At 46.0% G+C, this 27,653-nt stretch overlaps 1 protein-coding gene and 1 non-coding gene across 2 annotated transcripts in view; both read left to right on the forward strand.

The window, feature by feature from the left end:
- The first annotated feature begins 4,940 nt into the window (after positions 1-4,940).
- The window catches only part of SPRED2 (sprouty related EVH1 domain containing 2), a 127,416-nt gene continuing 104,703 nt past the window's right edge, over positions 4,941-27,653 (forward strand). The window contains 2 exon segments of the mRNA XM_005893571.3: positions 4,941-5,066; positions 8,118-8,788. Coding sequence (XP_005893633.2) covers positions 8,763-8,788 — 26 coding nt within the window. The 5' untranslated portion in view covers positions 4,941-5,066; positions 8,118-8,762.
- On the forward strand, positions 20,195-20,265 carry TRNAG-GCC (transfer RNA glycine (anticodon GCC)). The gene has a single exon. It is a non-coding gene; the product is annotated as a tRNA-Gly (tRNA).

Here is a 27,653-nt window from a genome sequence, read left to right on the forward strand (position 1 = left end):
ATCATGGGAAATTGCCTGGCCTACCGGGCATCTTTTCCTATCCTTTATCTGCTTCTCTTCTCTGACTTAACTGTTTTTTTGTCCCTTTCTTTGGTGCCTTTGCTCAGCTGTCTGTACATCTGGGATCTGGCGAGAGGTCAATAGGGAAACTTACAGCAAACTGAAGGTTTTTATTTCAGATCCTTCCACCACCATGATTTCTATAATCATCATAATCACCTCCACTACCATCAATTCCACCACCATCACACTACCTTCACCACTACCTCTCAACTTTCCATCATCACTTTCCCATCAAGAGTACCACCTCTTCCACCATCAAAAAAGTATACAAGTGAGCTTTGCTTTAGTTCCAAAATGATGCATAAAATCTGAGTTAATATAATGAACAAATTAAGGGATGATTTTGCTTTGCCAGATTATTCCAACTATAGTAACCTTAAATAAAATTTCCCTAGTGTTTTTTATATGTGTTTTGGTGTTTTTGCTTTTTTTAACAAACATTTCAATTTTCTAGATCTCTTTAGGGATATACCTATTTTAAGAAGAAAGACGTATCAGAGACAGGCTTTTCATGTGAGGAAGAAGGGAAAAGCATAAGTTCATAAGGTCTCTCTTTATTTGCTAAATTATTGAGAAGAGTTTTATAGCATGCACAAATCTATTAAATATTAAGCACTCTTAGTCACTTAGCCATAAATCAATGATTGTAAAGGCAGAGGTTAATTCTATCAATAGCACTCCTATACATAAATAGGATACCTATATGTAGACATATAATACTTATATTAAAAATATTTATTTAGTTGTATATTTTCTAATACATTTATCATATGCTTGTATAAATCATTATAAACCATATGTGTGATCAATGTATATTATTATTATAAATATCCTTCTCTAATTGTGAAATTTGGGCTAGAGATTGAAGTAGACTATAAAAAGGTTACAGATTCCCCCCATCCTTGTATGCACATCCCTTGCCATGTGACTCTGCTCCTCTTCTCTTCAGGAAGGAGAGTCTATTTCCCTGGGTCTTGACTTTTGACTCTCGGTTGGCTGTGTGACTTCTCTGGCTAATGAGACAGTATTAATAAATGTGATGCAAGTAGAGGCTTGAAAAATGCATGCACTTTGGGATTTGTCCTCTTGCTGATCTGGGAACCCTGCCACCCCCACCATGTGATCTAGTCTGGGCAGGCCTTCTAGAGGATAACAGATCGCGTGGAGCAGAGATGAGCTCCTCCAGCTCAGGTTAGACTAGTCAGCCTGCCAATCACCAGATACAGGAGAGCCCTTCCTGGCTCATCCAGCCCTAGCTAAGATGGCTGAGGTTAGAGCAGTCACCCTGTCGAAAAACTGGAGACTCATGAGATAATAAAATGTTTATTTGATTTTTGGCCACGCTGTCCTGCATGTGGGATCTTAGTTCCACCACCAAGGATCAAGTTGGCACCCCCTGTAGTGGAAGCAGAAAGACTTAACCAGTGAACAGCGGGAGAAGTCCCTCGCGGTGGTTTGTTACACAGCAAAAGCTAACTGATAAAGGGACCATATTTTACTGAATTTTGTTTTCTTCTTTTCCTTTTACCCATTCCAAAAAGCTTGGGTAGAATGTTTGGTTTATTGGAGCCACAGTTGCTACAAACATATGATCTTTCATTTTCTTCCAATTCTACAAGTTTATGTTCTTTTATATTATGAAACATCCGTTCTCAGTTATAAGCTTTACAGAAGAAAGGGACTGGGGAATAAAGGCAGAAAAATGAGGCATAAGGTTAAGAATGAGAAGGGAACTGGTGATGTGAAATAGGGTGGTGACAATGGGAAGCTGAGGCCAAAAAGAGAGGCTGGTACAACTCATAAAATGTTGACTAACTTCCTGGGAGAAGTCTGTTCTATTAAGTCAGAATCTCTGTGAAACTCCCTGGCACTGACCCCAGATGTCCCTACGTGAAATTGCAAACATACATTCTAAAATTCCCTTATGTTCCATTCCTTAGTTCCTCTCAATCTTTTTCACTCTCCTAAATATGGCTTTCTATTTTGGTAGTTAGAATTATTTTGGCTGGAAGTGACAGAAGCCCAATTGACCTAAAAAGTCCAGATCATCCTCAAGTTTGAGGCAAGGTTGACTCCAGTTGCTCAAATGATGTCCTCAGGGAACTGTCCCTCCATTTCTATCTCGAGGTTCTGCTTTTCTATGTTCTAGCTTCCCTTTATATCCTTCAATCCCCGACATACTTAGTTGATCTCAGAGTTGAGTGGTAACAACTGTCTATTGGTGACCAAGCCCTTCTCCTTTTATCCTAATCATGTTAAAGACGCTAAGATACATCCAATTTCCCAAGTCAACAACTTATAAACTTTCCCAGACCTTTCCATTAGTCTCCATATCTAATAGGTCAGAAAGCCAACTCATTTCCATCCCACTTGTGTCTTTGGAATTATTTTCCATCTCCATGGCCAACGCCACTGTGCTTTGTCATGGATTATTATTTCTGTCATGGAAGAAGAAAATTTCTCCCTAACTATCCTTTGCTTCCTGCAAACCATTCTCCATGCCTGGAGTAATCTATTAAAAGTATAAATCTGAGTTTAGCATTCCCTGCTTAAAATGTCTTATGAAACTTATATATGCTGCTCCATAAGTTTGGGGTACAAACATTATTCCATTTGGGGAGTTTTCCAGTAGATCACTTGAACCTCAGCTGCCCTGTTGGCAGAGATCTTGGGTTGAGTTTCCCAGAAGCAGAGTCTGGGCTGGGGCTGTGTTGTTTTAGAGGCCTCATTGCTTCCCTGCCACTGGGCTCTGACTGAGCTCACTCTAATCTATTTTATTATTTGGCCTAATTTATAATAGTCCTGGAGTAGGAGATTGAAGATTGGTATCTTTCCTTCCAAGAGGCCAGGAGATCCTCATGTAAAATGCTGTGTACTTATTGCCAAGCTCGGCCTACTTTGGGTCACAGAGTGGGGCCTTGATGTAGTCATAAAGGATTCTTTTATGTCAGAGTAAAAAACTTAAATGCCTACAGGAGCCAGAAGCCTGACAGACGGGCCAGCCACCATTCATTCACCAAGAGTCAACTGTTACCAAATAAGAATTTGGTACTCATAGTCCCTGCATCTTTGGAGTATTTTTTAAGAGGAGCCAAAAATCTTGATTTTTATGTGAAGCGGTCTGATTTTAAACTGTTAGATTCTTTTTTTTTTTTTTTGAAAAAAGGTATGCATAAATAGAATTTATCTGGAGCCTTATCTGACCGTGGGGCTGTCAGTTTCCAAACCCCCAGACAATGTATGCCCAATGTCTCTATGTCTGTGAACCTGCTACAAAAGATTCCCAGACTTCAAGATAGTCTAACTTCCTTTAGCATGACCTCTGTTGCCTCCCAGACCCATCCTTCTCAGCCTTTCTGTTACCCTGGCTCCCCACCCTGTCACACCTTGGGGCTTCTGGGTTCACTGGGCTGTCAGTTATCTACACTGTCTCGCCTTCCTTCAGGATGTGGCTCAGACACCCCTTCTTCTGGGGAGCCTTCCTTTCCCTGACCTCTGCTTTCTCTCCTGCTTACCTCATGTTTTAAAGGCGTCAGCCATTGCCCTAATGTCTTCTGTATAGGACTGTTGCCTCACCTTACAGAAAACCTTGGAGGGCAGGACCCTGGGTTCATGGTCTCCTATAATCCCAAAGCGTCACAAAGGACCTGGCATTTTAAATCCAGGTTGGAGCAATAAGCCTCTGGTTTGAAAAATAATGACCAGGCCACTGCCTTTCACTTACCGGAAATGCATTGGTGAAGAACCAGTCATTTATTTTGAGAAAATAAGTCGAAACTTGGTGTTTAAGAGAAAGGGTTAAAAAGAAAAAAACAAAAACCCTCGGCACACTATCATTTTTAAAACAACCATGTATTTGTGAAATACAGTTGGGAGGAATAAGTTTTTGCACTTCCTCATCTTTGGACATAGCAGAAGCTTCTAAGAAACAAGAGAGTGGCTAAACTAACCCGTGGCACTGCTTTTCTTCTAGACCTCAGAGGTCCCCAGGGCTTTTACAGTCAGGGATGTCTGCTGCCTCCGAGAAAGGGAACCAGCTCCTCCGACTGAAACAGCACTTGTCGGAGGCCGAAGGCGAGTGAGCAGCCACAGCCGAAAAGACCCTTTGCATAATCTATTTTACAATGAGGCTGTAGAGTTGTAAACTGAAACTCCAGAGGCAAACCATCAGCGGTTACGTTTTCTCGATGAGACGGTTGCCCAGCCCTGTCAATCATTTATTCTTGCTTTCTCTCCCTCCGGGACACACACACACACACGAGGCTCGGTGGACCACTGCCTTGACTCTGAGTCTCTCTCCTACACACACACACACACACACACACACACACACACATGAGGTTCGGTGGACCGCTGCCTTGACTTAGTCTCTCCCCTACCTGAAGTGAGCCATCAGGAAGCAGCGAGGTTTCATTCATAATACATGACCTCAAGGGAGCAGGGAGGCAGGAATGAGAGCCTTTCATCTCTGCTATTTAAAATCCCAGCCTTGCAGCTGAAAGGGAAAATGATCCGGGAGTGAAAGCATCGGGAATGAAGTATTCACGATAACGGGACCAGCGAGCGCGTCAGCGGCCCGCCCGTCGGCTATTTATACAGCGCCGATTATGCAATCGGGCTCCAGCCATTCATGCTGGGATTGGGACGCCGCGCCCCGCAGGGGCATCGTTCCCGGACGCCGGGTCAGTTTCTAAGTTTGCATCATCCCCTTCTTTTCGAGAGAGCTTGGGTTTCCATTCCGGCCGGCGGGTCTGGTGCGGGGGAGGGCGGAGCAGCCGGGCTGCACATTCGTTTGACACACCCAGACACACACGACTGCTTGTTTAAACAGAAAAATAAAGGCACCCGAGAGCCCAGGGCGCGGCCAAGCTGCGCGCAAGGCTGGGCTCCTGGCAGACCGGAAGGAACTGATAAAGCTGGCGCTAATGATACCCGCTCCCTCCCGGGTCGGAAGTGTCCTCCGAGCGCCGGTCATTGAGAAATACCGAAGGGGCAGGATGAGGGTGAGATGAGGACAGGCGGGGCGCAGCTGCGCACGCCTCGCGGGGCGGGGAGTGGGGGGCGCTGCGGCAGTGGGGGGGCTCCTGAGGGCCGCGGTCGGGCGGCACAAACCACCTTAGGGCACAGTGGAGTCCTCCCCAACCACCCCCTACCCTGCAACCCCCCTAACCCTGGGGGAGGGCGAAGGGAGTCACTATCACCAGCCCACTCCCGAGAGATCTACACCAGCGCCCAGTCGGACCCAGACGGGCGAAAAGTGGGAGGACGCAGAAAGGGGGCGAAGGACAAGAGAGAGCGGATTGTGGAGGAGAAAATGTCCGCTTCTCCCCACGCCCGTGCCGGGCGGGAGGGGGCGGGGGCCGAGGCCGGCTTCCGATTGAAACTAGCACGCGGGTCTACTGAGCATGCCCGTCCCGAGGCCGCCTAGGGTCTCTCGGGTTCCGGGCTTTCCCGGCGGCCAGCCCGGAGGACTCGGTAGCGGGTGCTCCTCCGCCCCGGACTCGGGTTCGGAGGCGAGTAGCTGGGGGTCCTACGGGAGACTCCGCTGAGTTACCCTGAAGTGTGAGCAGATCGACATTACTTTTGACACCCTGTACGAGACACCCTTGGGTTGCCTGCCCCTTGTTTTGCTGTTTGTCGGGGCGAGACAGGGATGTGGGTATTTAGCTCTTTTCAGCAATGTCATTAAAACTCTGAATCCGTGATATCCCCAATTATGGTAACTATCCAGTAGGCTTTGATAACACCCTGGTATTCCGATCAATAAACATCTGAGTTATTCACTCAATACCGCCATTTATTCTCGGAGCTGCCAGTCATAGTTAGCGATTGATGCGGGAGGGGTGACCTGCTTGGGACATTTTCATCAAAAAGATTCCTTTTGCGTAATGAACAAGGCAAAAATTGGAAGGTTTTCTTTAGAGGAACATAAAGGACCAGGAGTGAAAGAGAGAGCATTTGATAATCCACTGGCTAAAGGGAAGAAAGGGTTGCCGTTAATCTCGTATTTGCAGTGTGCTTAACACAGTGCCTTCATTTTATAGCCATTTAATCCTCCAACAACGCTATGTTGTGGATATTACCTTGTTAATACAGGATAGTGTGAGGCTCAGAGAACTTAAGGACCTGCTGGAGTCTGGCAGCAGAACATCCAAGTTGGGACTTGGTGACTCTTGGACCTTGGAATGTTTTCTTTTGCTCCTGGGTTGGGCCAGTCATTCACTGTTATTAGCAGGGAGATGGATGAATGAGTTGTAATGACACAGATTCAGCTTGCCTACCTGCAGAAAATAATCATCTCACCTGTAACCTTGTCATTTGAGTACTCTGAACTAGAGGGTGACGCCCATTGGGTGGATATTTCTGACAAGACAAATGTCCATGTTCCTGAAGTTCAGGAATGACTGAATACGACTTCTTTCAAACATTGCTGAGAAAAGCAACAAATGGGCAAAGGTGAGAACTGGGTAGATGCCTTCACCTCATGGGGATTTAGATGCCAATGAGGTCTTGCTTTGTTCAGTGCTTTCTCATAGACCCTCAGTGGTCTCAAAGACTGAGAAAGACAAGTGTGGCCTTGGTATCCTTGTTTTATAAAGAAACTGAAGAATTGCTAAAAGCCTCACTCAGGGTCTTGGGGCTACTAGGAGGAAACCAGAACCTAGGTGTTCCTCCCCTGTCTAGTGCCCTTTTTACCACCACATACCAGCACTTAGCATAGAGTGGTTGATTGGGTTTAACCCCAATCTGTGTCCACAAAGATCATGGTTAAGATTAAACACAAAGCCTAGGGTAAACCACTAGTTTTCCCTTGACTCAAGGTGAAAACTCTTAACTTTCTTCAGAGTACTGTGACTCTCCAAATGCATACATATACCCTTTACCTATGCAATATTTGAGGCATATATTTAGTCTTCTCTTAATTGGTTCAGTGATTGCCATTAAGTTAAAATTTTTTGTGTAGTGTCTTGGGACATTCAGGAGAACATAAAAGTGCTCGGAGAGCAGGAAGGAACAGGGACTATATCTCTTGCTCCCTAGCTAAACCCCAGAAGGAAATATTCACTGGCGATGGAATTTCTGGGACCCCTGCAAAGTAGCAGTGTGAAGCCCCCAGTTTAAACACCATAAAGAATTTCAAAACTGCAACAGCAGAGCATCAAGCCAAGCAAAGACCCTGGCACAGTTGTGCAGGTTGCTTGCCCTTTGCCTAGACAGTGCTGTGTTAAAAAGTGCGGGCCTATCCTGGGCACGGTCCCAGGCCAGGTTAGGAAAATAATTTAAAAACAAAGGGGAGATAGAGCGGGAGCAGGGGTCCCCACCTCACTGTGCCGAAGCCCATGGGGCTGGCAACCTCTGGGCCAGAAACTGGCATTCAAGGGCCTAAGACAAGGACCATTCTCCACCAACTTGAGATTTACTTAATAATTTAAAAAACATATTTGGATTTGCATTTTAACCTGGGAAAGTCCTTCATTTCTACTGGAATGCAAACGCTCCTGGCTTCTGTTGGATTTTTTTTTTTTTCAATGTACAAATAATGATTCCTTAAAAACGCCCAAGCCCCTACCAAGAAAAGAGATCCCGAGATTTACGAGAAACTGAAAAGCCTCTGCCATTCAGAATCTTGGCAAATGCACCTGTTCCGCTCCCACCCTCCCGACCCAAGGTGGGGTTAGTTGGTCTTCCGAAGGCCAGCAACCCTCCGGCCACCCCCAGAGCTCACCGTCTTCCCCCTCCTCCTCTTCCCTCCGATTTTTAATCCAGGGGTTTGGGAGGAGGGAGGGAACCAACCGGAGGCCAGATGTGTGCGAGTCCCCCGCTGCCACCTCCTCCCTCCTCTCGGGCATCTTAAAACCCGGAGCGCTAACGCGGGAGGATCCGGAGTTAAACGCGGCGCAAACAACTCCGCTCCGGGGCTCCTCGGGGAGTGGAAGCCGGGAGGGACTTGGGGGGGGGGGACGGAGGGAAGGAAGTCGGGCATGCTCAGTAGGCCGGACAAAGTTTTTTTTTTTTTTTTTTTCCTCCTTTTTTTTTTTTTCGGTCGCAAGTAGGAAGCTTTTTGCACTCCACCACCTCTGGCCGCTGGGAAGACGTCATCGCTTCCGCCCTACTTCCTCCTCCTGTTGGCGGTGGTGAGAATCCAATATGGAGTAAATCGGTAGAGTCGAGAGATGGGGCTCGGACGGGGCGCCCTGCACCGCCTTCCGGGCGCACCTCCCCTGGCCGCCGAGCGCTCCCCGGAACCGTGATTGGCCCGGCCCCCTTGGGGCAACCCCGGGCCGAGCCCCCGCCCGCGGCCGGCCCTCTTCTCCTGCTCTCAGCAGTCCCCGCCGCTCCACCGCGCGCTTGTTTTTCTCCTCCTCTCCCCTACCGCCGTCCCCTGCCCAAATCTCCCCGCTCCGCCCGCTCCCGAGCCCTCGGAGCCCCCGCCCGCCTTTGCCCCTCGGCCCTGCGGCGCTCACTCCCCGCGAAGCTTGCCTGTGCACCCCTTCTCCCAGACCTCACCCCACGCTCCCGTCGCCCTGCTTCCCCTTCTGGCTTCTGCGGCGCCCCCTTCATCTCTAGCAGCTCCCCCCAACCAAATCAGGCGATCTCCGGAGATGTGAAGAAGGGGGGTGGGGGGGAGGATGAGCGGACAGGAAGATGAAGGGAGCAAAGCTGCCCGCCGCGGGACAGGCGTCTAGGTGAACAAGAAAATGACCGAAGAAACACACCCGGACGAGTAAGTTTGGCCGCGGGGGTGGGACGAGGGTGCCCCGCGAGGGCAGCGTGGGGGCCGGGGCTGAGGACGCGGGCGGGGACGCTGTTTGGGTGAACTTGGCTTGGGGTGCAGTGACTCGCTGGTCTGTGGGGTGTGGGACACGAGATTCCCCCCCTTGTTGATGAAGTGAGGAGGGGGCGAAAACTGCTGCAGGCTGGAGGGGGCGCGTGTTGGGTCGGCGGGCTGGTGGCCGCTGCAGGGGCCAAGGGCGCGCGGGTGACCTCCGGGCGGTCCCCGATCCCTCTCCGGGGACTCAAATCACCCCTCCTCTCGAGATCCTCGGCGGCGGGAGCGGAACACCTGACATCCCCGCTCCGGCTTCCAGGGGTCGGTGGGTTTTGACCCGGTGACTTTTGTGACTCTCCCGCCCCCTCCGCTAGCCCCGCGGTCCCTTCGGAAGCCCACTGGGGCCCAGACTCCGCCATGTCGTTTTCTTGAATCGCTCTCATTTGCATACCACATTTTCATTCATAAAAAACACTGCGGAGCTAAGGGAGGACTGGGCGCGGGTTGCGCTAGGGTCTGCGTGCACCCGGGTCCCTGCGCGGGCCGGCGTGCTGGAGCAGCCCTGGGGCCCCGCGGCGCGTGTGCGTGTGTGTGCACGAGTTGGCCAGCCGGGGACAGGCGCCCCGCGGGGTCTGGGCTGCTCGGGGGGCGGATCCGAGGATGTGCGGCGGGGGAGGGCGGGAGCCTTCGGGGCAGCGCGCTGCGGGGCCCTTGTGTGTATATCTCTGTGTGTCTCTGTGTGTATCTTTGTGTATATCTGTGTGTGCGCGCGTGCACAGGAGTGCGTGCCCGGCCCGCGGGCCCGAGGCGAACAAAGCTCAGGGCTCTTCGCTGGAGGGGCTGTCCGGCGGCCCCACCTCCCCTCGCGGGACCCGTGCCTTCCTTCAGCCCCTGGCCGAGGTGCAGCTTTTCGTGAACCTGCGGCCGCCGAGGCGGCTTTGCCTTTCTTCTGCCAGCGCCCGAGGCGTTTCCAATCGCGGGTGCGACTAGAGGTTGGGCTGCCGGGCCGGGTGCCTGAGATCGTCGGCCTCGGGTCCGAGCGGTCACCGCATCGCGGCGGCCGCCGCTGCTCCGTGACTGTGCCCGCCACAGCCACTTTTTTTTTGTGAATAAGACGCTCTCCTTTATTGTCACATGATATCCCTCCCCTCCTCCCCTGCACATTCATAAATCCGGAGCCTGTCTCGGCTTCTTTCATTCAGAGCTGCCATTAGCCAAGGTAGCGGCGGCGCCGGCTGGGGCGCAGAGAGCGGGTCGGCAGCCACGGGAACTTGCCTAGAGGGAGGCCCAGCGTGTGTCTGCGCCGACTTGGGGGCTGCAGGTATCCAGCGCCAGAGGCCCCGGGTCTTTTGCCCCCGCGAGCATTGAGACCCGATGCAGAGAGGGGAAGTGACTCAGGGCTGGCCGGCGGGGAGGGCTTGTCTTGCAGCAGGTGATAGAATGCTGTGCTGTAAGCATCTACTCACTTTTTTTTTTTTTTTTGCCCCGTTGTCCTTTGGCGTCTGCTGTCGCCCGGCTGGGCGGGAGGGGGTGTTGGGAGAGTTGGTGTTTGGGAAAGGGAATTTCCTTTCTCTGGGTCCCCAGGGAGCTTTGGCTGCAGTAACCACTAGTCTGCCAGACACCCGACTTAGGACACCTGTCCCATAAGTAGCCCGAGAGGATCTTACCTGGTGTGCATGTCCCATGTCCCACCACATCTGTTGGTCTTTCTATGTTAGACCTTTGCTTGGCCTTCATAGACTGTATCTTGAAATGGTAAAATGAAAAATGTTGCCCTTCTAGGGCTGAAATATGGGGTGGGGTAAGGAATATGCTTCTGGGCCTTGCCTCCTTTTGGACATGATTATTAATAATAAACAGGTATTTTTATGGGTCCTTGTTTGTCCCTGCACACACAAATAGCAGTAGTAGCAGGAAGGGAAGGTTGCCATGCTCAGGGCTTGTTGGAGATTGATTGGTTCATCACCCTAGATTGGGGTTCCTTGCCTCCTTTGCTCAAGGATGCTGGCCTGGCCGCTTCCTTTCTAGGGCAGGTCAGCTTTGTATCCTATCCCATCTGATATCCAAAGCAAAGGGATTTCAGGTGGAATCATCAGCAAGAAATAAATATTTCTCTTCCAGGCTTTCAGAGCAGTTTGGCATGGAACTGGCTGTCCCTACCGCTGTCAGAAGCCCAGTTAAGACAATGGATATTTGAGGTTAGGTTCTGGTTTCAGTTAGAGAATCAGAAAGCTGTGGCGCCTTAGCCTGCTGCAAAAATGGCCTTTTCTGAATTACTTTTAATGCAGTGACCTTGTCATGAGACAAGAAATGCCTGGTAAAAAAATAGGCTGCATGGGCTGTATAAACTGCCCATTTGTGGACACTGTCCATTATATTGTTCATCGTTCTTATGTAATGGCCCATCTGAAAAATTCCTTTTAAATGCTGGTGCCCAGAAGAACGTTTCTTTCAGACTTACAGGGCATGCTGTGATTGGTTTTCTGTTTTGTTTTATTATTTACTACCACCGTCTCAAGCTCAGAGCTAAAATTTTTGCTTGGTTATGGTAGCCATATTAGCTTAGGTTTTTGCTAGATTTATTTCCCACTCCTCTGTATGCATTTCAATCTATTTTCTGTTTTCTGTTCTAATGGTTTTTATGTTTGAGCTTCCTCAGATACCTTTTGGAAGTAGGCAAGGTGTGTTATAAGGAAGTGACATCAAACTGGAAACTAAAGGGAGATATATTTGTGTCTTAGGTAAAATAGATCTTCCTGACAGCCCACATATATTTAAGGTTTTTATTAAACAATACAGGTATTTAAATATATTACATTTAGCAATAAATCAAAACCTTGCAAGTGGTAAAATTGTGCTTAATTTTAAAAAATATATGTTTTGTCTTCTAATATTCTTTTTTTCTGTCATTTTAAAATTCCTCTGTAATGAATATATGCTTATAAATTTAGTAAAGCTCTTTTTGCTGATGGTCCTAAACAATAGCTTCAGTATAAAAAGTAGCCTGACCCTCTGTCCCTCTCCAGACAGAAATGCATGTTAAGATTTATAACTCTACAGACTTTTTCAGTAAGTGAAAATTAAAGATAATGAAATTAAAAATTAAAGATAATTAAAATAACTCAATAAATTATTGAAAGTGACCTTTTGTACAGAGGAAATGGAAAAAAATTTTTTAAATCATGTGTGTTTCGTCTGTATCTTTAAATCACTGGATCATGGCTATAAATGATTTGGAAATTTGCAGACAAAATGAAGAAACTCTTCTCAAGGAGCAGTAACTCAAGAGCCACTCAGCTACCGTTCAGCTTTCTATTTTGTTGATGAACTCTTCTCGGAAACACACATCTTGCTGAGGATGGATTTATAACTCCACCCTCACTCATACTTTCCCTAATGTTGAAAGGTTTCCCATTTGGAAAAAAACTTAAAAAGCTTAAATATTTTTTGCTGAACCATTTCAAAGAAATTAGACATTAGAACTCTTATATTCAATTACTTGAGCTTACTTTCCAAAAGATAAGCATACTCTTATGTGAAACCACAAGACAATGATTACACTTCACAAAATTAAGAATAATTCCCTGATGTCTTTACTCTCAGTCTCAACTGACTGAAAAATGTCTAACTGGTTATTTCAGCCGAAGGCCAAAGATCCTGCTTTAAATGCATTTGTAACATATGGCTCAAGGCTTAGCCATTTGGTCACCTTCTGATCCAAGGCAAGTTACTGATGTATCTCACTTTGCTTTTATCTGAGTGAATAAAATGGGAATGAAAACTACTGATTTCGTGGAGTTGCTGTGGGAATTAAATGAGCTAGCCTGTGTAAAGCTTACAGCACACACTAGGAATAACACAGGTTTCTGGTGTCGGCTCATCGCTGGACACCGAGAGGTTTTTTACAGTCTCACTTTCAAATAACCATGTGAGGGAGGTGTTACCACATTTAACCCATGAGGAAGCTTACATTACTTACCGAAGACAGCAAATATTTTTTATAGCACTTTACTCCTTTAGTCTTTTCAACAATTCTGTGCTGTATATGGTTTTGTTTGTTGTTTAGTCGCTCAGTCATGTCTGACTCTTTAGCCACCCCATGGACTGTAGCTCGCCTGACTTCTCTGTCCACAGGATTCTCCAGGCAAGAATACTGGAGTGAGTTGCCATTTCCTTCTCCAGGGGATCTTCTCAACCTGGGGATCGAACTCGTGTCTCCTGCATTGGCAGACGGCTTCTTTACCACTGAGCCTCCAGGGAAGCACATATGGTTTTATTACCTCCATTTATGGGGGGGTGAAATCAAGACCCAGAGAGGTTAAATAACCCTAGTAGGCTGTCTCAGGAAGGACTGTGTTTTCAAGCACCACAAGGTGCTATCTCAGAAGGGCAGAGGGTGGCCAGCCTTAGTCATTCTGACTTCAAAGCTCAGACCGTTTCTGCCAGTCATACTGTCCCTAATTCTTCTGAATTAGTGACATCCTGTCATTGCCATAACTTTTTTCACTTCCCTTATCTTCCCTGAAAATGCTATGAGGCACATACTGTATTAAAGTGAATTTAAGTAAACTTGGGCTTGTTACACCTTAAGATAATGGAAGGAATGTGAATTCAGAGTTGATTATTACTGGAATGTTAGCTGTATAGTTATTGAAGTAGTTATGAAAATTAGACACAGTGGAACAAGTATTGATCCCTTCTCTTTGCCTTAGCCTTAAAAAAGTAGGTGTGTTTCTGCTCTACCAGAATAGAATCCTGGAGTCCACTAAGAATTGGAATCTTGATCTCTTCCCTAGAAAATCTTGGTCTCTTCCTTAGAAAATCTTGAAAGCAAAACAAAACAAAAAACTTGGAAAGACCTTTAACAACTTATAAGCCAGGACATTGTCATTGTATAAAATTAAAAGCCTACTGCAAGGTTATAGTCTTGGTAGGTGGTGGGCGTTCACTAACCTCCATCTGCTGAGTTTGTTTCCACAGGGATCTTAACAGATGCTACTTCCTTTCCAGCTGTACCTGATTCCCTCTGCTTTCTGATCCCTTTAACTAATAACATATATAAAAAGTGGATCAGTATCAATATTAAAACTGTTCTTCTGAATGGTCCACTCGCTCATGCTGTTTACTCCAGAATGTTCTTCTTTTCCTTCTCCAACATGTGAAATTCTGCTCATTCCCCTACTACTAGCCCTGAGTCATTCCTCTTCTGAGGTCCTCCCGGACTTCCCCCTCCCTCACTCCCTAAGGAAAAATCGTGGACTCGTTATAGCACTTTCCCTCCACACTGTATGACAGTTATCACCATTTAGAGTTGGGTTGTTATACACAGCTACATCTGTCCCAAAATATGAGCTTTTGGGATTCAGGGTTACTTCTGTTGCCTAGTTTTCTACTTGTTGGCCTAATATCATCAGGCACATTGTGGTTGCTTTTAATAAAGATCTATTAAGTTAAAAAAAAACAAATCTGATTATTTTAAAATGTTGTTTTGTCCCTGCTGACAAACGCAATAATTATAATTGTTGTATTTGGTTAACTTAGGTGTGCATAAGCCTCCTTCTGAGAAACTCCCATGTTTTACCTGTAGCCTTTGACGTGTCTTGTGGAAACTGGTTGCAGAACTATCTGGTGTTGGTGATCTGGGATGGAAAAGTCAAAACCGTTTTGATTCCAATCACTGTTGTGGGAACTGGGAAGTGGAAGAGTCTAAACTCAATAAGCCTGGTTTTCTGCCTCTTTAGGATAGTGTCTGCCGAGATCAAAATATTAACAATTTGCAATAGCTACAGGGTTCTCGTGGAGTCTTAACACTTGAAGTTGGAGACAGCTGTGCCGATGAGCGCCACTGTTGGCAGAGTTCCTATGTTATGGGGTGGAACACAAATATACAATCTAACAGCAAAATCCTCAGAAACTTGAACAAGATGATAATAGAGGCAGAGCAGGAAGTTTTTGCATTTGGCTGTTTGTTTTGGCTTGTTTTCTCTTAAGTAAATTGGACTGCCTTTATTTTTTTTTTTTTTAAAGACCCAGTCATATTGATAAACTTGTTAACTATTGTAAATGTTTCTTTTTGATCAGTATTTTTTAAGGCATTGTCTAAGGGCTTTTAGTCACTGGAGTAGAAGGAATATTTTGCACTGGTGGGCAGCATGCTCTGTGAAGCAAAATGTGTTTTCTGCGTGCCTGCCATGGTAGGCATGCAAGACGGTTACCACAGCTTGATGGGGTCCCTGTCAGGGGAAGGAAGTCAGGCCAGGATCTTAGTAAAACGCTTGATATTAACTGGCATAGGACTTGGCTAAGTTAAGGACCAACTGTTTTGTAATTACTCATTTCTAAGGTAATCTTTGTCAACAGTATGTTCACTTGGGGTATGTTGCACACATGATAGCAAATCCTGCTTATGTTATTTATGCTACTTTCAAAGGACAGCTGAATATTTATTTTAAAACAGAATTTCTATGTGGATTGCCCCAAGAGCATACAGACAATAAAGAATCCACCTGCAATGCAGGAGACCTGCGTTTGATCCCTGGGTTGGGAAGATTCCCTGGAGAAAGGAATGGCTACCCCACTCCAGTATTCTTGCCCAGAGAATCCCATGAACAGTAAAGTCTGGCGGGCTATAATCCACAGGGTTGCAAAGAGTTGGACAGGACTGAGCAGCTAAGCACACACAAGAGCATACAGGTGAAGAAACAAATTTTTACTTCATCCTGGCATTTAGCAGGGCATTTAGCAGTTGTGATTGAAGAGAGAAAACAATATGAGCACCTTCAAAATGTATGGGTTTGGCTCCTCCTCTTTGTAAAAATAACGATTTTTCAAATTGCAGTTCCAATCTTAGATATATTTCCTGTGGTCCATTCATAAGTGCTTAAAACTTAATTATCAGGCTGAGTTGTTAAAATTGTCCTTCCTGGTTCATCCTTGTCTTTCATTTTCACTGTTTATTCCTCTTACTTTTTTTTCTCATTGCTTTGGCTCTGGCCTCCAGTATTGATTTTTCAGATAACACTGTTTATTTTGTATTTGCATCCCACCCTGAGAATGCACCCAGAAGCTTGGCCTATCTGCCCTTCCAGGTGTGGAAATAATAGCTTATTGACCTGTACACCCATCTTCAGGCAGAGTGCTAAGCCCATAGTAGGCTTTCTGCAAACATTCATTGATTGATTAAATGTTCATTAATTGAAAAAGTTTGACCTTATATAAAAAATTAAATGATTATTCATATTGTATGTACATCCAGAAAGACTTGAAGTTGTTTGTTTTTAAAAACTATTCAGAGGGGCAGGCTGCCATTCTGGTGGTGCAGGAAACGTGGGCTTTGGGGTCATTCTCTACTTCTTTCCTCTTCTGATGCTTACTGTCAGTTTACTTACCTTTGTAGTAGCATCCTTCGCTCTCTTGCCACCCCTGTCTGGTCTAGAACTCATATTATCAACAGCGTTCAAATTCTTTCTAAAACAGAGCATCGGTAGGCTTGTGGGGGGAATGGATGAGGCTGAGAGTTCTCTTAGGAGTAAGCTGGCTTATGGCTTGTTTTGTCTATTTGTGTGCCATATTGGTGTTTGTGTTTATATTTCCATCCAGGGAATAAAGTGGATGCTCGGCCAGAGATTTAATCATCTATATCCCAATATGTTTACTCATTTTTTTGTAGAACTTTTAAAGCTGAATAAGTGTAAATACAGTCTTAAACAGAGTAATTAAATGTCTCTTCTTTGTTTAATAGGTTAAATCAAAATCTGGGATTTTTCTCAGGCTCAAAATTCTGAAACAGGTCTGCTGTGCCTGGATGGTGTGCCCTGGCCTAATGCTACTTCTGGCCCTGAAGGCTAATGCTTGTCTTCTCGTTAGACTGTGGGTCAACAAGTTTCAGGCTTCCCGGGTGGCACAGTGGTAAAGAATCTGCCTGCCAATGGTGGATCACACAGGAGACGCAGGTTCGATCCCTGGGTTGGGAAGATCTTCTGGAGGAGGAAAGGCAACCCGCTCCACTATTCTTGCCTGGAAAATTGCATGAACAGAGGAGCCATGGGGTCGCAAAGAGTCATACATGACTGAGCACGCATGCACAGATTTCAGATTAGGAGTCTGCTGTTTGTGAACCAGTTCTGTTCTTACATGTCTTTTTATCCTGAGGAAAAGTAGTGGATATCAGATGACAGGTGTCCATTGGAAATGTAGTATTCTCTGAATCTAAGGAACTTCACTTTAGAAAATTCTTGGCCACTAATTGAAAAGCCATGTATAAATTATTTATTGGATAAAATAAATAGTAGTTAGGGTGAGACTGGAGGAGAGGGAGTGACTGGCTGCAGAGTGCCCTTCACTTACTTCACACAGTGTCCAGCCACCTTCCTGCCAGACAGGACCCCAGCTGTGGCTCAGAGGGAGCCTCTGCCCTTGGGGAGCTTACATTCTAGGGTGCTAGGCACTTCCTTGTGCCTTAAGGGCGTAACACCAGAGTTATCTGGATGATGGACTGATTGGCCACCAGAGGTGTTTGCCCTCTTCGTCCTCTGCAGAGTTACCCCTCAAGCTGCAGGCGTTGGGATTCCCAGATTTGGGGTATAGGGAACTCCTTGTCCAAAGCTTTAGAGGAGCTCCACACCCTTCCCAGATCCCCTAACAAGTTCTTGAGTCATTTTTAGGGTGAGTGTGTGTTGTGTGTTCATACAAATACACTCATGCACTCACATGTGGATGGATTATGTCCATGAATCAACAGTGTCCACAGCTGCAGGCGAAGAAAAGATTCAGCCAGGTTAAGTATCTTGTCTGAGGTCACAGAGCAGGATTTGTTATTTTTACCCAGGTCCTTTGACTTCACATCTCGTGTCTGTAGAACAACTATGAACAACTGCATAGAGCCTCAGTTTTGGCAAAGAATCTGTTGCATGTACAGTTTGACTTATATTACCATTGAGCAGATGAAATTAGAACTCTGTAAAGGGCTTCCTTAGTGGCTCAAATGGTAAAGAGTCCACCTGTAGTACAGGAGACCCAGGTTCGATCTATGGGTCGGGAAGATCCCCTGGAGTAGGAAATGGCAACTTACTCTAGTATTCTTGCCTGGAAAGCTCCCTGGACAGAGGAGCCTGATGGGCTACAGTCCACAGGGTTGCATAGAGTTGGTCACAGCTGAAGTGACTTAACATGCATGCACAGGATCCCGTAAATGCCTCAGGACAGTGAGGTGACATTTCTTCCTCGCTCGCCTGTTCAGCTCTGTGGAGCAGAGAACCAGTACCCACAGAGATGGCATTTTCTGTACTGATACAAAGAGCAGTTCTACAGAGACCGCTTTTGGAAACACAACCAGCCACCTTGCCCTTGATGGAGTGTGTGTGAGCAAAATAGTTAACGAAGCTTGCTGTTCATTAAGACCTGGTTTTAGCCTAGCTATTTTGAGAAGAGGATTAAACCTGAATGTGCATGGGAATCTTATAAAATGAGGATTCTGGTTCGGGAAGGCCTGAGATGCTGCAATTTTAACCAACTTCCCGATGCTGCTGGTGCAGATCCAAGGACCCCTGTTTGAGTAGCAAGAGCCTGTCTTTGTGATGACGGTGAGCTCCCAGCTGCCAGGTTTGTGTCTTCAGAGGCAACCTCACATACTTGGCATTTGGAACTTGCTGAAGAAGCTCATTGGTCAAGAAGGTGGTGTTTCCACGCAGAGAGATATTATCAAGGGCCTGCCTTTACCCATTGTTGGCAGGACTTTCAGCTTTGAGGCGTAGCTTGATCTTTAGATGGTAAGGTGCTGGAAGAATTTTTTCTTTTCTTACTACTTAAAAAAAAAGTTCTTGGTGAATGCCAGACAGCCCAAGAAATCCATCACTGAAAGAGGAATAGGAAGTCCCAGCACTTTGTGTATAATCTCTGTCAGCTGGCATTCTGCACCTTCCAGACAAATCGGTCTCCTATGGAAAGCCAGCCGCCCTGGGAGCAAGCACACTCAGCCCTAGAAGAAATCACAGGAAGTAATTAAACCAAGAAGGTCAGAGAAAGAGGAAGTGGTTGTGTTGTTTCTGATGCGAATAGCATTGTTGTTCCTGGGGATCAAGATGATGATGTTTAAGTCTTCTGGAATGTGACTGCTTGGGGACTTGATTGTATTTAAATTGCAGCCCTTTTAGTTTATTCTTTTAGACAGCAATCTAGTTAGGAAATGAATTGCTGTTAGGTCTTATCAGGAATCCCCACGTGCCTAAACAGAAGTCTTAGGCAAGGAGTTGCTTATAGCTTAGCAAATTGCACTTAAATAAAATGAATGTCAAGACTATTAGAGGTTAATTTTAGGTGTCTGGAGTTCTCCCTAATTCTCCTGATTAAACACTTTAACATAATAGTTTCCTTAATTGGAATAATGATAGAATATTAGCATGCATATTAAACCATTTACCCAAATTTGAATAGGGTTAAAATGCAAATTATCCATCACTTGTCAGCGCTTTCTCTTTAGAGATAATTCCTGGGGAGAAACTGAAAGTGGCTTTCTACCTGAGGCAGCATTGCCAGGAAAGCCAAGAATAGACCAGAGGACTAGAATAAGACCCTTCTCCCCCAAAAAAGAAGTGCTGGAAATACCACTGCCTGTGATAGTAGTAAATACAACAAGAAGGGAGATGGAATGAGAGCTCTGAAGTGAGCGGACCGTGGACCCTCTCTGGTGGTATCTTCATTGGCCCATTGGCAGATGTCAGAGGAAGGTGATAAGAGACTCAAGGTCCTTCCCCAGCATTTAGGGGCTTCCCTGGTGGCTCAGATGGTAAATAATCTGCCTGCTGTGCAGGAGATCTGGGTTCGATCCCTGGGTCAGGAAGATCCCCTGGAGAAGGGAGTGGCAACCCACTACAGTATTCTTGCCTGGAGAATCCCATGGACAGAGGAGCCTGGCAGTCTACAGCCCATGGGATCGCAAAGAGTTGGACACGACTGAGTGACTAACATGCACACCCAGCATTTAGGCATCACCTCTGAAGTCTTGAACCAATGCCTCTACCCAGCAGTTTCCCAAGTGGCTGGGGACCCATAAGCACTTCAAGTGTTGTTTGTGAAGCAAATATGTATATAACATCACCCACATACATGTATTACTCTTTCAATGTATGCCGTTGCATTTATACAATAATAAAATATAACCTCAATAAAATACTATTGAATTCATGGTGGATGTTTGTCATATTTTTCTCAACTCACAGTTGTTAAAAAATACGGCTATAATCTCTAGAGGAAGAGGGCTGGTCCCTTAGTTTTTCTGCCTTTGCATACTTACACTTAATTGGGAATCATTGCTGTGCCCCTCATTCTGTATGTAAGGACATGAGTGTGGTCATTCAGGGGGCTTCCCAGGTGGCTCAGTGGTAAAGAATCTGCCTGCCAAGCAGGAGACCTGGGTTCGATCCCTGGGTTGGGAAGATCCCCTGGAGAAGAAAAAGACTACCCACTCCAGTATTCTGGCCTGGAGAATTCCATGGACATTCACGTGGGATGCATATGCAGAGGGTGTGTTTATACTCCGGGCGGATTGAGGATTGGGTGGAAGGTCTGAAGGAAAGCAGAGGGCGTTAGTTGGAGGTGGGTGGGGGGAGTTGAAAATGAGTCAGGACTTTCCCCCACAGAGACTTGGTACAAAGTTGGGTCTTCTCATAAGGAGGAGGGCCTAGGGGAGCTTGTCTTCTGTCTTCCAGCTTCCTTGCATTTATTGAACACCTGCGTTGTGCAGCACAGGACTCTATTGTGGGAAAAAAGGATACACCCAACAGGAGAAGCTTTTGAACGGATACCAAGTAGCAGAGCAGATGGGGAGCAGTTTGCTTTGTGCAGCAAGTTCTGGGAGTTGGGAAACTTCGGTCCCCTTCACTTCTTTGCCCCAATGTGCCCAAGATGTCAGGTGGTCTCTCCGGACTTGGCTTTCTCATCTCTAAAATAAAGGGATTGAATAGTAATAATACTGAAGAACTCTTGTAGTTCCAGTATTGTAAGGAGAGTTCTTTTTTAAAAAAACTAATTGTATTTGTTTATTTTTGGCTGTGCTGGGTCTTCGTCACTGCTTTTCTCTAGTTGTGGCAGTCGAGGGCTACTCTCCAGTTGTGGCGCGTGGGGTTCTTGTGGCGGCGTGTCTTGTTGTGGAACACAGGCTCCAGGGCGCAGGGGCTCGGTAGTTGCAGCTCCTGGGCTCTAGAGCACAGGCTCAGTAGTTGTGGCGCATTCAGTGGATTCTCTACCACTGAGCCACCAGGGAAGCCCCAGAGTCCCTGTTTTAAGAAAACTTTTATAAGTATAATATTCTTTTTAAAAATAGAGACAAATGCAAAGAAGTTAAAGTACCTCTTGCTGCACTAGCCAAGGGGAAAGTTCACTTTCATCCAGGTGACTCTTGAGTTGTAGCGGACTCAGATAAGGATGGTGGTGGTGATAGTGGGGGAGGGGGCAGGTCAGGCAGGTTGGAGAGGAGGCATCCGGCGTCCAAAGGTTTCTTCCACAGACAAGGAAATCCCACCCCTAGGTATATGCCGGGGGAACTCAGAGAAAGAGCTGGTCCGGGTAGGTGAGGCTAAATTTTAGGCTTATTGCATGCCAGGCTATCAAAATCCATCTTTGAGCTTTCGTGCTTTAGGTGGAATGGTGCTGTTTAAAGTTCTGAATCAAAGAAATGATAAAGTGATGTACTGTCGGTAAATTCCAATTAGTTGGAGGCTACGGGCTAGGCTGGAGTCAGAGAGGCCCCTAAGAGCTCTTACCCCACCGGATCTGGGCAGGGCTTTCCTTCTGGCTGTAATGAACTGCAGCAGGCACCGCTCTAGGAATCTTTGTTCCGAAGAGGTTGTTATGTTTATTGGAAGATAGGGAAGCTGTGAAATTCAAAGCAAAGTTAACCAACCTACTTTGTAGATCAAACTTTCAGGCTAGTAAGAAATCAAGTGAGAGTTTGGGGTTTTTCTTTTTGTTGTTGTTGTTGTTTTTACTACTTCTTGTATTTTTACTATTTTTTTAAATATAGTTTAAATTTAAACTTTTTTTTTTTTTTTTTTTAAGTATTGTTCCTCCTGCAGGAACACAGCACTGCTCAGTTGAAATTGCCCTTGTGAAGTGGAGAGTACATCGCCCTTTCTCAGTAAAGTAAAATGGTTGCAACTGGACCATAAAATTGTAGAGCTGGAGAGCAGCTTAGGAAAATGCCATCTCCCTTCTTGCAATCCAAAGAGGTCGAGTGATGAACCCAGGGTCACACAGCTAGTTGGTTCCTTGGGATATGTAGGTAAGCAGATGTCATCTGCCCTTGGCTCCAGTCCTGTTTTGGTGTTGTGTCAGACTTTCATGACAGTTGTTACCCTGAACCATTGAACTCCCTGGACACCAGAAAAAGATGATTATAACTTGTTCAGTTTAAATAAACGTAGCCCGTGTTGCCGAGGAACCATCAACATTGAACAGAGTGCCAGCCTCGGTCAGCCCCTGAACACGTGGAGAATAGGTGAGCTGCCAGACACTGTTTCTGTGTGGTTCACCTTTGGGTGGTAGGGGGGTCCCATATGTGTGTTTCAAGAACAGGAGGGTAGGGAGTGGAGGCAGAGGAGTGTTTCATTCAGCTCTCCATCCCGGGGAAGAAAAGATGAGGCCTTTGATGAGACGTTGAAATACACGTGACCAAGGTTTTTGCACCTGGGCACTAGCAAAAATGTCTGAAACTTCCCTGAGGCTTGTCCTTCCTCCCCAGCTCCAGGGACTTCTCTCCTCCCCATGTGTTTGCTTTTGAGGTTAACTGCCAAGGCGATGTGGTCATAGACAGCAGGAAGTAATATTTGATATGCAGGTCTCAGGGGTGGGGGTGGGGGATTGGTGGATACCAGCATGGGAAGGGTGCCAGTTTTGGCGCACTAGAGTGAGAACTCCGAACATTTCTAAGCCAACAGGTGCCTGTTACAGCAAAGAGAGGGAGGGAAGAGTTGACGAGCTAGTCATATAATGAGTATTTTTTACAGTAGCATGTTTATTTTAATTTTTGTAAGGCCGCTGCCCCACAGGTTAACTCTGATAAAATTGGGATTATTCTCTTTACCAAATGAGATAGCTACTAAGTGTTATAACCGTGTAGAAACCTAGGCTTGAGGAAGAATAAAAATCTCCAAAGCAAGACATGCTCTCCCCAAGAGCCCACAGTCAAACACACATGCTGGGAAGCACGTGCCACCTTGCCATGATGAGACGATCCATTTCCCAGTCCTGCTTTGGAACTATAGTTCTCAGTCAGGGCTCCTCTTGGATAACAAGATTCATACTGCTTGTGTCAGATGGATAACGTGTACTTAAAAAATTTCCTTCTCTTGGTATTCTACACGCTCCCCCTTTAGTCTCCATCAGCTGGGCATCCTTATTCATAGAGTAAAGGATCCCTTGTGAGCCTAAAGATTGCTTTGTGGGGTTTCAGGTTCCACATCACATTGCTTTTGGATCATCCAAACCATCAGGGCGGTTTGCTTATAAATGATTTGCCCACAGATCCCTCCTTCCACAATCCTCTTGTTCCACATGGAGCAGTGCAGCAGTGACCAGGAGAAGAGACCACTGTGTCCAATCCACCCATGCCCGCAGCCTGAACCAGAACTCCTCCCCAGACTGTCCTAACAAGGGCAGTTTATCAGTTTTAACAAGAGGCCGCAGGAGGAACATATCCAGGTTGGTTTGGCATGCTTTCTAGGACACAACATCTGTCTGTCTTTCCACTTTCACCTTTCTCCTCCCTAGACCAACTGAATTAGAATTTCACCCTCACACCCTGTGTCAATATTTCAAAAAAATCTAGATTATACTGTGTCTTAGACTAATCAAGATTTGGAAGAGGGAAACACCCACCAAACCTAGAGGGCTATGACCAACAAAGATGGCACCACCCAAGCCTTCCTCTTTTGAAAGATCCCCCTGGGTGATGGGTGTTAACCAGACTTTATTGTGGTGATCATTTTTTAGGTATATACAAATAGCAAATCATGTTGTACACCTGAAACTAATATAATGTTAAATGTCAGTTGTAGCTAAAAAAAAAAAGTTCCCGTATCACTGCCCCTGAGTCATTTACCTGAGTCATCTGTCATACAGAAGGGAATTCAAGTCACACACATCCTTATCAGGGGAGGGGACCATTGCTGTTTTCCTTCCCACTCTTTCTTCATGATTCCATCTCATTCACGTTAGTAAATCATCTCTTAGGGAGGAAGATACCAAATTGATGTTACATGTAAAGTGAAACCATAAGAGACAATGCAAAATAAATTCTAATTGTTGATTCAAGAGGCCTTTTTTTTTTTTTTTTAACGAAAAACACTCTAAAACACACCAAAAAATCACCTACAGCTGTCCAAAATTACGACTGTTTTTTATTAACTTTTTTAAAAGTTTGACTGAAACTTTAAAAGCCCTAATGGTTTTTTTCAAAAGTTTTCCTTAGTGATGTAATACAGATGCCTTTAGGATATGAATTTAGCTATTTTAATTAAGTAGTAAATACAGGAGTGTTTTTTTATTTTGTCTTTTAGGGGGCGGGTAGAATGGGGCCAGTTATTTTACAGGAAACAAGAATAGTTCTTGAATTTGATTTTTGACAAACCTTTTGTTTTTATAAGACCGGCATCTGTTTGAATTTAAAGGAAAACAGATATAGAATCATATGCTTTACCTAGAACTGAAAAATACATTGACTTAAAACAGATGTTGCTAACAAAACTGATGCCAGGTATTAAGATTGTAGCTTGTCATCTGAAACTGTGGCACAGGATGCAAATGTGGGAGAGGTTGAAAAAGTGTTTTAATATCTTAGGAGAAAGTGTGAAGGGCGCTCTTAAAAACGGGAGAGTCTTGCACAACAGTGTGAACGTATGTACTTAATGTCACTGAACCATACACTTAAAAATGGGTCCAATGGTAAATTTTACCTTGTGCATATTTTGCTACCACTAGAACAGGTTATTTATTTATTTTAAGTGGGACCAAGTCAACTCATGACTTCATAAGAAGTCTCAAAGACTTCTTTCTGGAAAAAATGGCCGTCTGAGCACAACTGCGTGGGCTGGAGGGCCTCAGACATCAAATCAATTTCACATCCTTACCTGTAGGTTTCCAGTTCCTGTCAATCTGTGCCTAGTCCCCTAGGCTCCCCTCTTCTGCCTCCCCCTACCGCAAAAAAACAGCTCCGCTCAAGACGTTGGAGGCAAGATGGACTTTGAGATGAGGCCAATGGTGCTAAAGTTTGTGTATCGCCTAAAGGTTCTTCCAGTGAGTGAGTGTATTTCTGCCTAAACTAATGAGTCTTGAGAAAGGGTTGGAACCTCCCAGAAAGCTTTCAAGGTCCAGACGGCCTTGCAGGAGAGCTTACAGCGGAGCTGGCCTTGGGTGCGAGTGCAGTGGGTGATGAGCCCTTCCCAGGCAGGAGATCAGGATCACGGGGAGGCTGGCACAATAATAACCAGGGAAGCACCCATGGGCGAGCGCTTCGTGTCCAGAGCCTCAGTGGTGACAACCATATGGGACGACAGCACAAAAAAAAAGTGTAAAGAACCAAAGAGGCATGTTGGCTCTTCTGCTTTTCCTCTGTTTGGAAACGAGGAGTCAAAACCTGGCAGGCGAAATTCATAATCACTTAATTTAAGCAAATGCACGAGAACGAATGTGTGCTGAGGCCATGCCGGTGAGAAAAACAACTCTCCCTTTGAACGTGTTAGGCTCTTGTTTATGTAAGACGTGCTGTTTTCCTCTTTAAGTCGTTTTGCTAGTAGCCCATGGGTGGAAACTGGGTCCTTAGAGGTTCTGAAATGGCATACGCCTTGAGTGGGAATATTAGCAACTTCTTCTACAGCTTTCGTGAATTTTGCAATAAAAATACCAAATCTATTTTACCTGCGGTTCATCACTTTGGTTGTTGGAAATCTATAGTCCTTTATGAACTGTTTGTAGATTTGACACTTTCTGGTCTTGTCAAACGTGTCACCACGTTTTGGCACTCTCCATGTTGAGTAGGAAAAAAGCAAATGCTGTCATGAACCATTTTGATAAGCTTTGGGGAAAGGGTTACTCATGATTGAGGGCATATTTGCTCATGTGAGAGCACTCCACCCTCAACCCCCAACCCCCACCCCACCCCGGGGATGGAAACGCAGGGTCTGTGGAGATCTTACTAATGCAGGGCTGGTAAGTAGGTGCTGTTCTGCTGCCCCAGATGGCCCTTCTCCCTCTGCCCAGATACTTCCAAGATAAGGGGCCCTCGTGCCAGGTGACATGGATATGTGGCCCTGATCGTCAGCAGCTCGTCTATGGAACTACTGTCCTCTGTGGCCACGACAGCCAGCTCTCTGCTGTTCTGTCTCCCCACTGATACATGAGGAGAGCTTCTGCTGCCCAGACACCGTCCCAGTCTCCTTATAAAACAGGGATCCAGAACTGGAGGTGTTTCTCCAGCTGCCTCAGGCTCATGGATGCTGTGCATGTTGACGTCTCCCTGACATGGGGGCTGTGGTCAGTGTAGAGAGATCGGGCTGTATATGTGGAAAATGTGGCTCCCTGTGCTGAATGTGCACCCTTGACTTTGTGGATGGGTTTCAGCTGTTCTAGGGGAGCTGATCTCTTTCCCATTCAGAGGCATAAAGAAGGCTCTCCTGGTGCCAGCCTGAGAACTTGCTGGGGTCAGTTATTGCTCTTGGATAATGGGCAGGGGGAGAAAGGGAGTTCCCTCCTGCTTCACAAGATCCCTCCGCTCCTGAATGAAGGACTCTGGTCTTCTGTGTTCCCCAGCTGGTATTCTTTAGTGGGAGTAAGGAAGAACAGGTGAGAAGGTGAGTGAACTGCTTATAGCACTGAAATCGTAGTTTTTCAAAGCTGGTCCTGGGCCATCTACTCAGAGTTGGTAGTCTGGAGAGCTTGTTAGAATACAGATGTCAGCAGGCTACCCCAGACCTCCTGGATCAGCCTCTCTGGGCATGTGGCCCGGAGAATCTGTATTTTTGAAAAGCTCCCTAAGTGAATCCTCTGCCTGCAAGCCAGAGTTTGAAATCTATTCCCTAAATTGTAATTACATCCTGGATGTTCGTTTTCTGAAACGTCCAACTACGGAGTACTCAGGAATCTTAAAGGCCACCTTTGTGCCTTACTCCAGCCACCCAGTGCTTTTAATAGTTCCTGAGTGTGTGTTTACACTATCTGCATTTTATGAAGTCCATAAAGACATATTTACTCAACAAGTCACCAGCGCTCCAAAGGTCAGCTTCCCTCCATTTGTATGAAAGGCTCTTAACTCCAAAGTCAATTAACACCAAGATGGAAGCCAATTAAGACAAGGAAGTGAGCTGTTTAGGCCGACACTCCATCCCTAACTTTTGTCCCCTGTTGTAATTTAGTTTTACAAGTTCCTTCAGGCCAGTTAACTTTGCTTAGCTTATGCCTGTGTGGCCCGGTCCAGTGCACAGGTAAAGTGCCATTTGACAGGTCGTCATGTGAGAGTGCTGTTTGAAAGCACGTAATTAAAGTAACAATTAAATGATACCGTGTCAGCACTTTGGCAGCTGACCAAACCAGCCTACCTGCTTGCATGCCGCTGGGGTACCCTAGGAACGCTGGGGAAGGAGGGCAGGGAGACCCAGTCTCCCTCCATGTGGCTTATAGAGCCTGCTGTTGGGTGGCTTGCACGTTGCTGGGGTACCCTAGAAATGCTGGGGAAGGAGGGCAGGGAGACTCAGTCTCCCTCTGTGTGGCTTGTAGAGCCCGCTGTTGGGTGGCTTGCACGTTGCTGGGGTACCCTAGAAATGCTGGGGAAGGA

Source organism: Bos mutus, chromosome 11, assembly GCF_027580195.1.
Source record: "Bos mutus isolate GX-2022 chromosome 11, NWIPB_WYAK_1.1, whole genome shotgun sequence".
NCBI lineage: Eukaryota > Metazoa > Chordata > Mammalia > Artiodactyla > Bovidae > Bos > Bos mutus.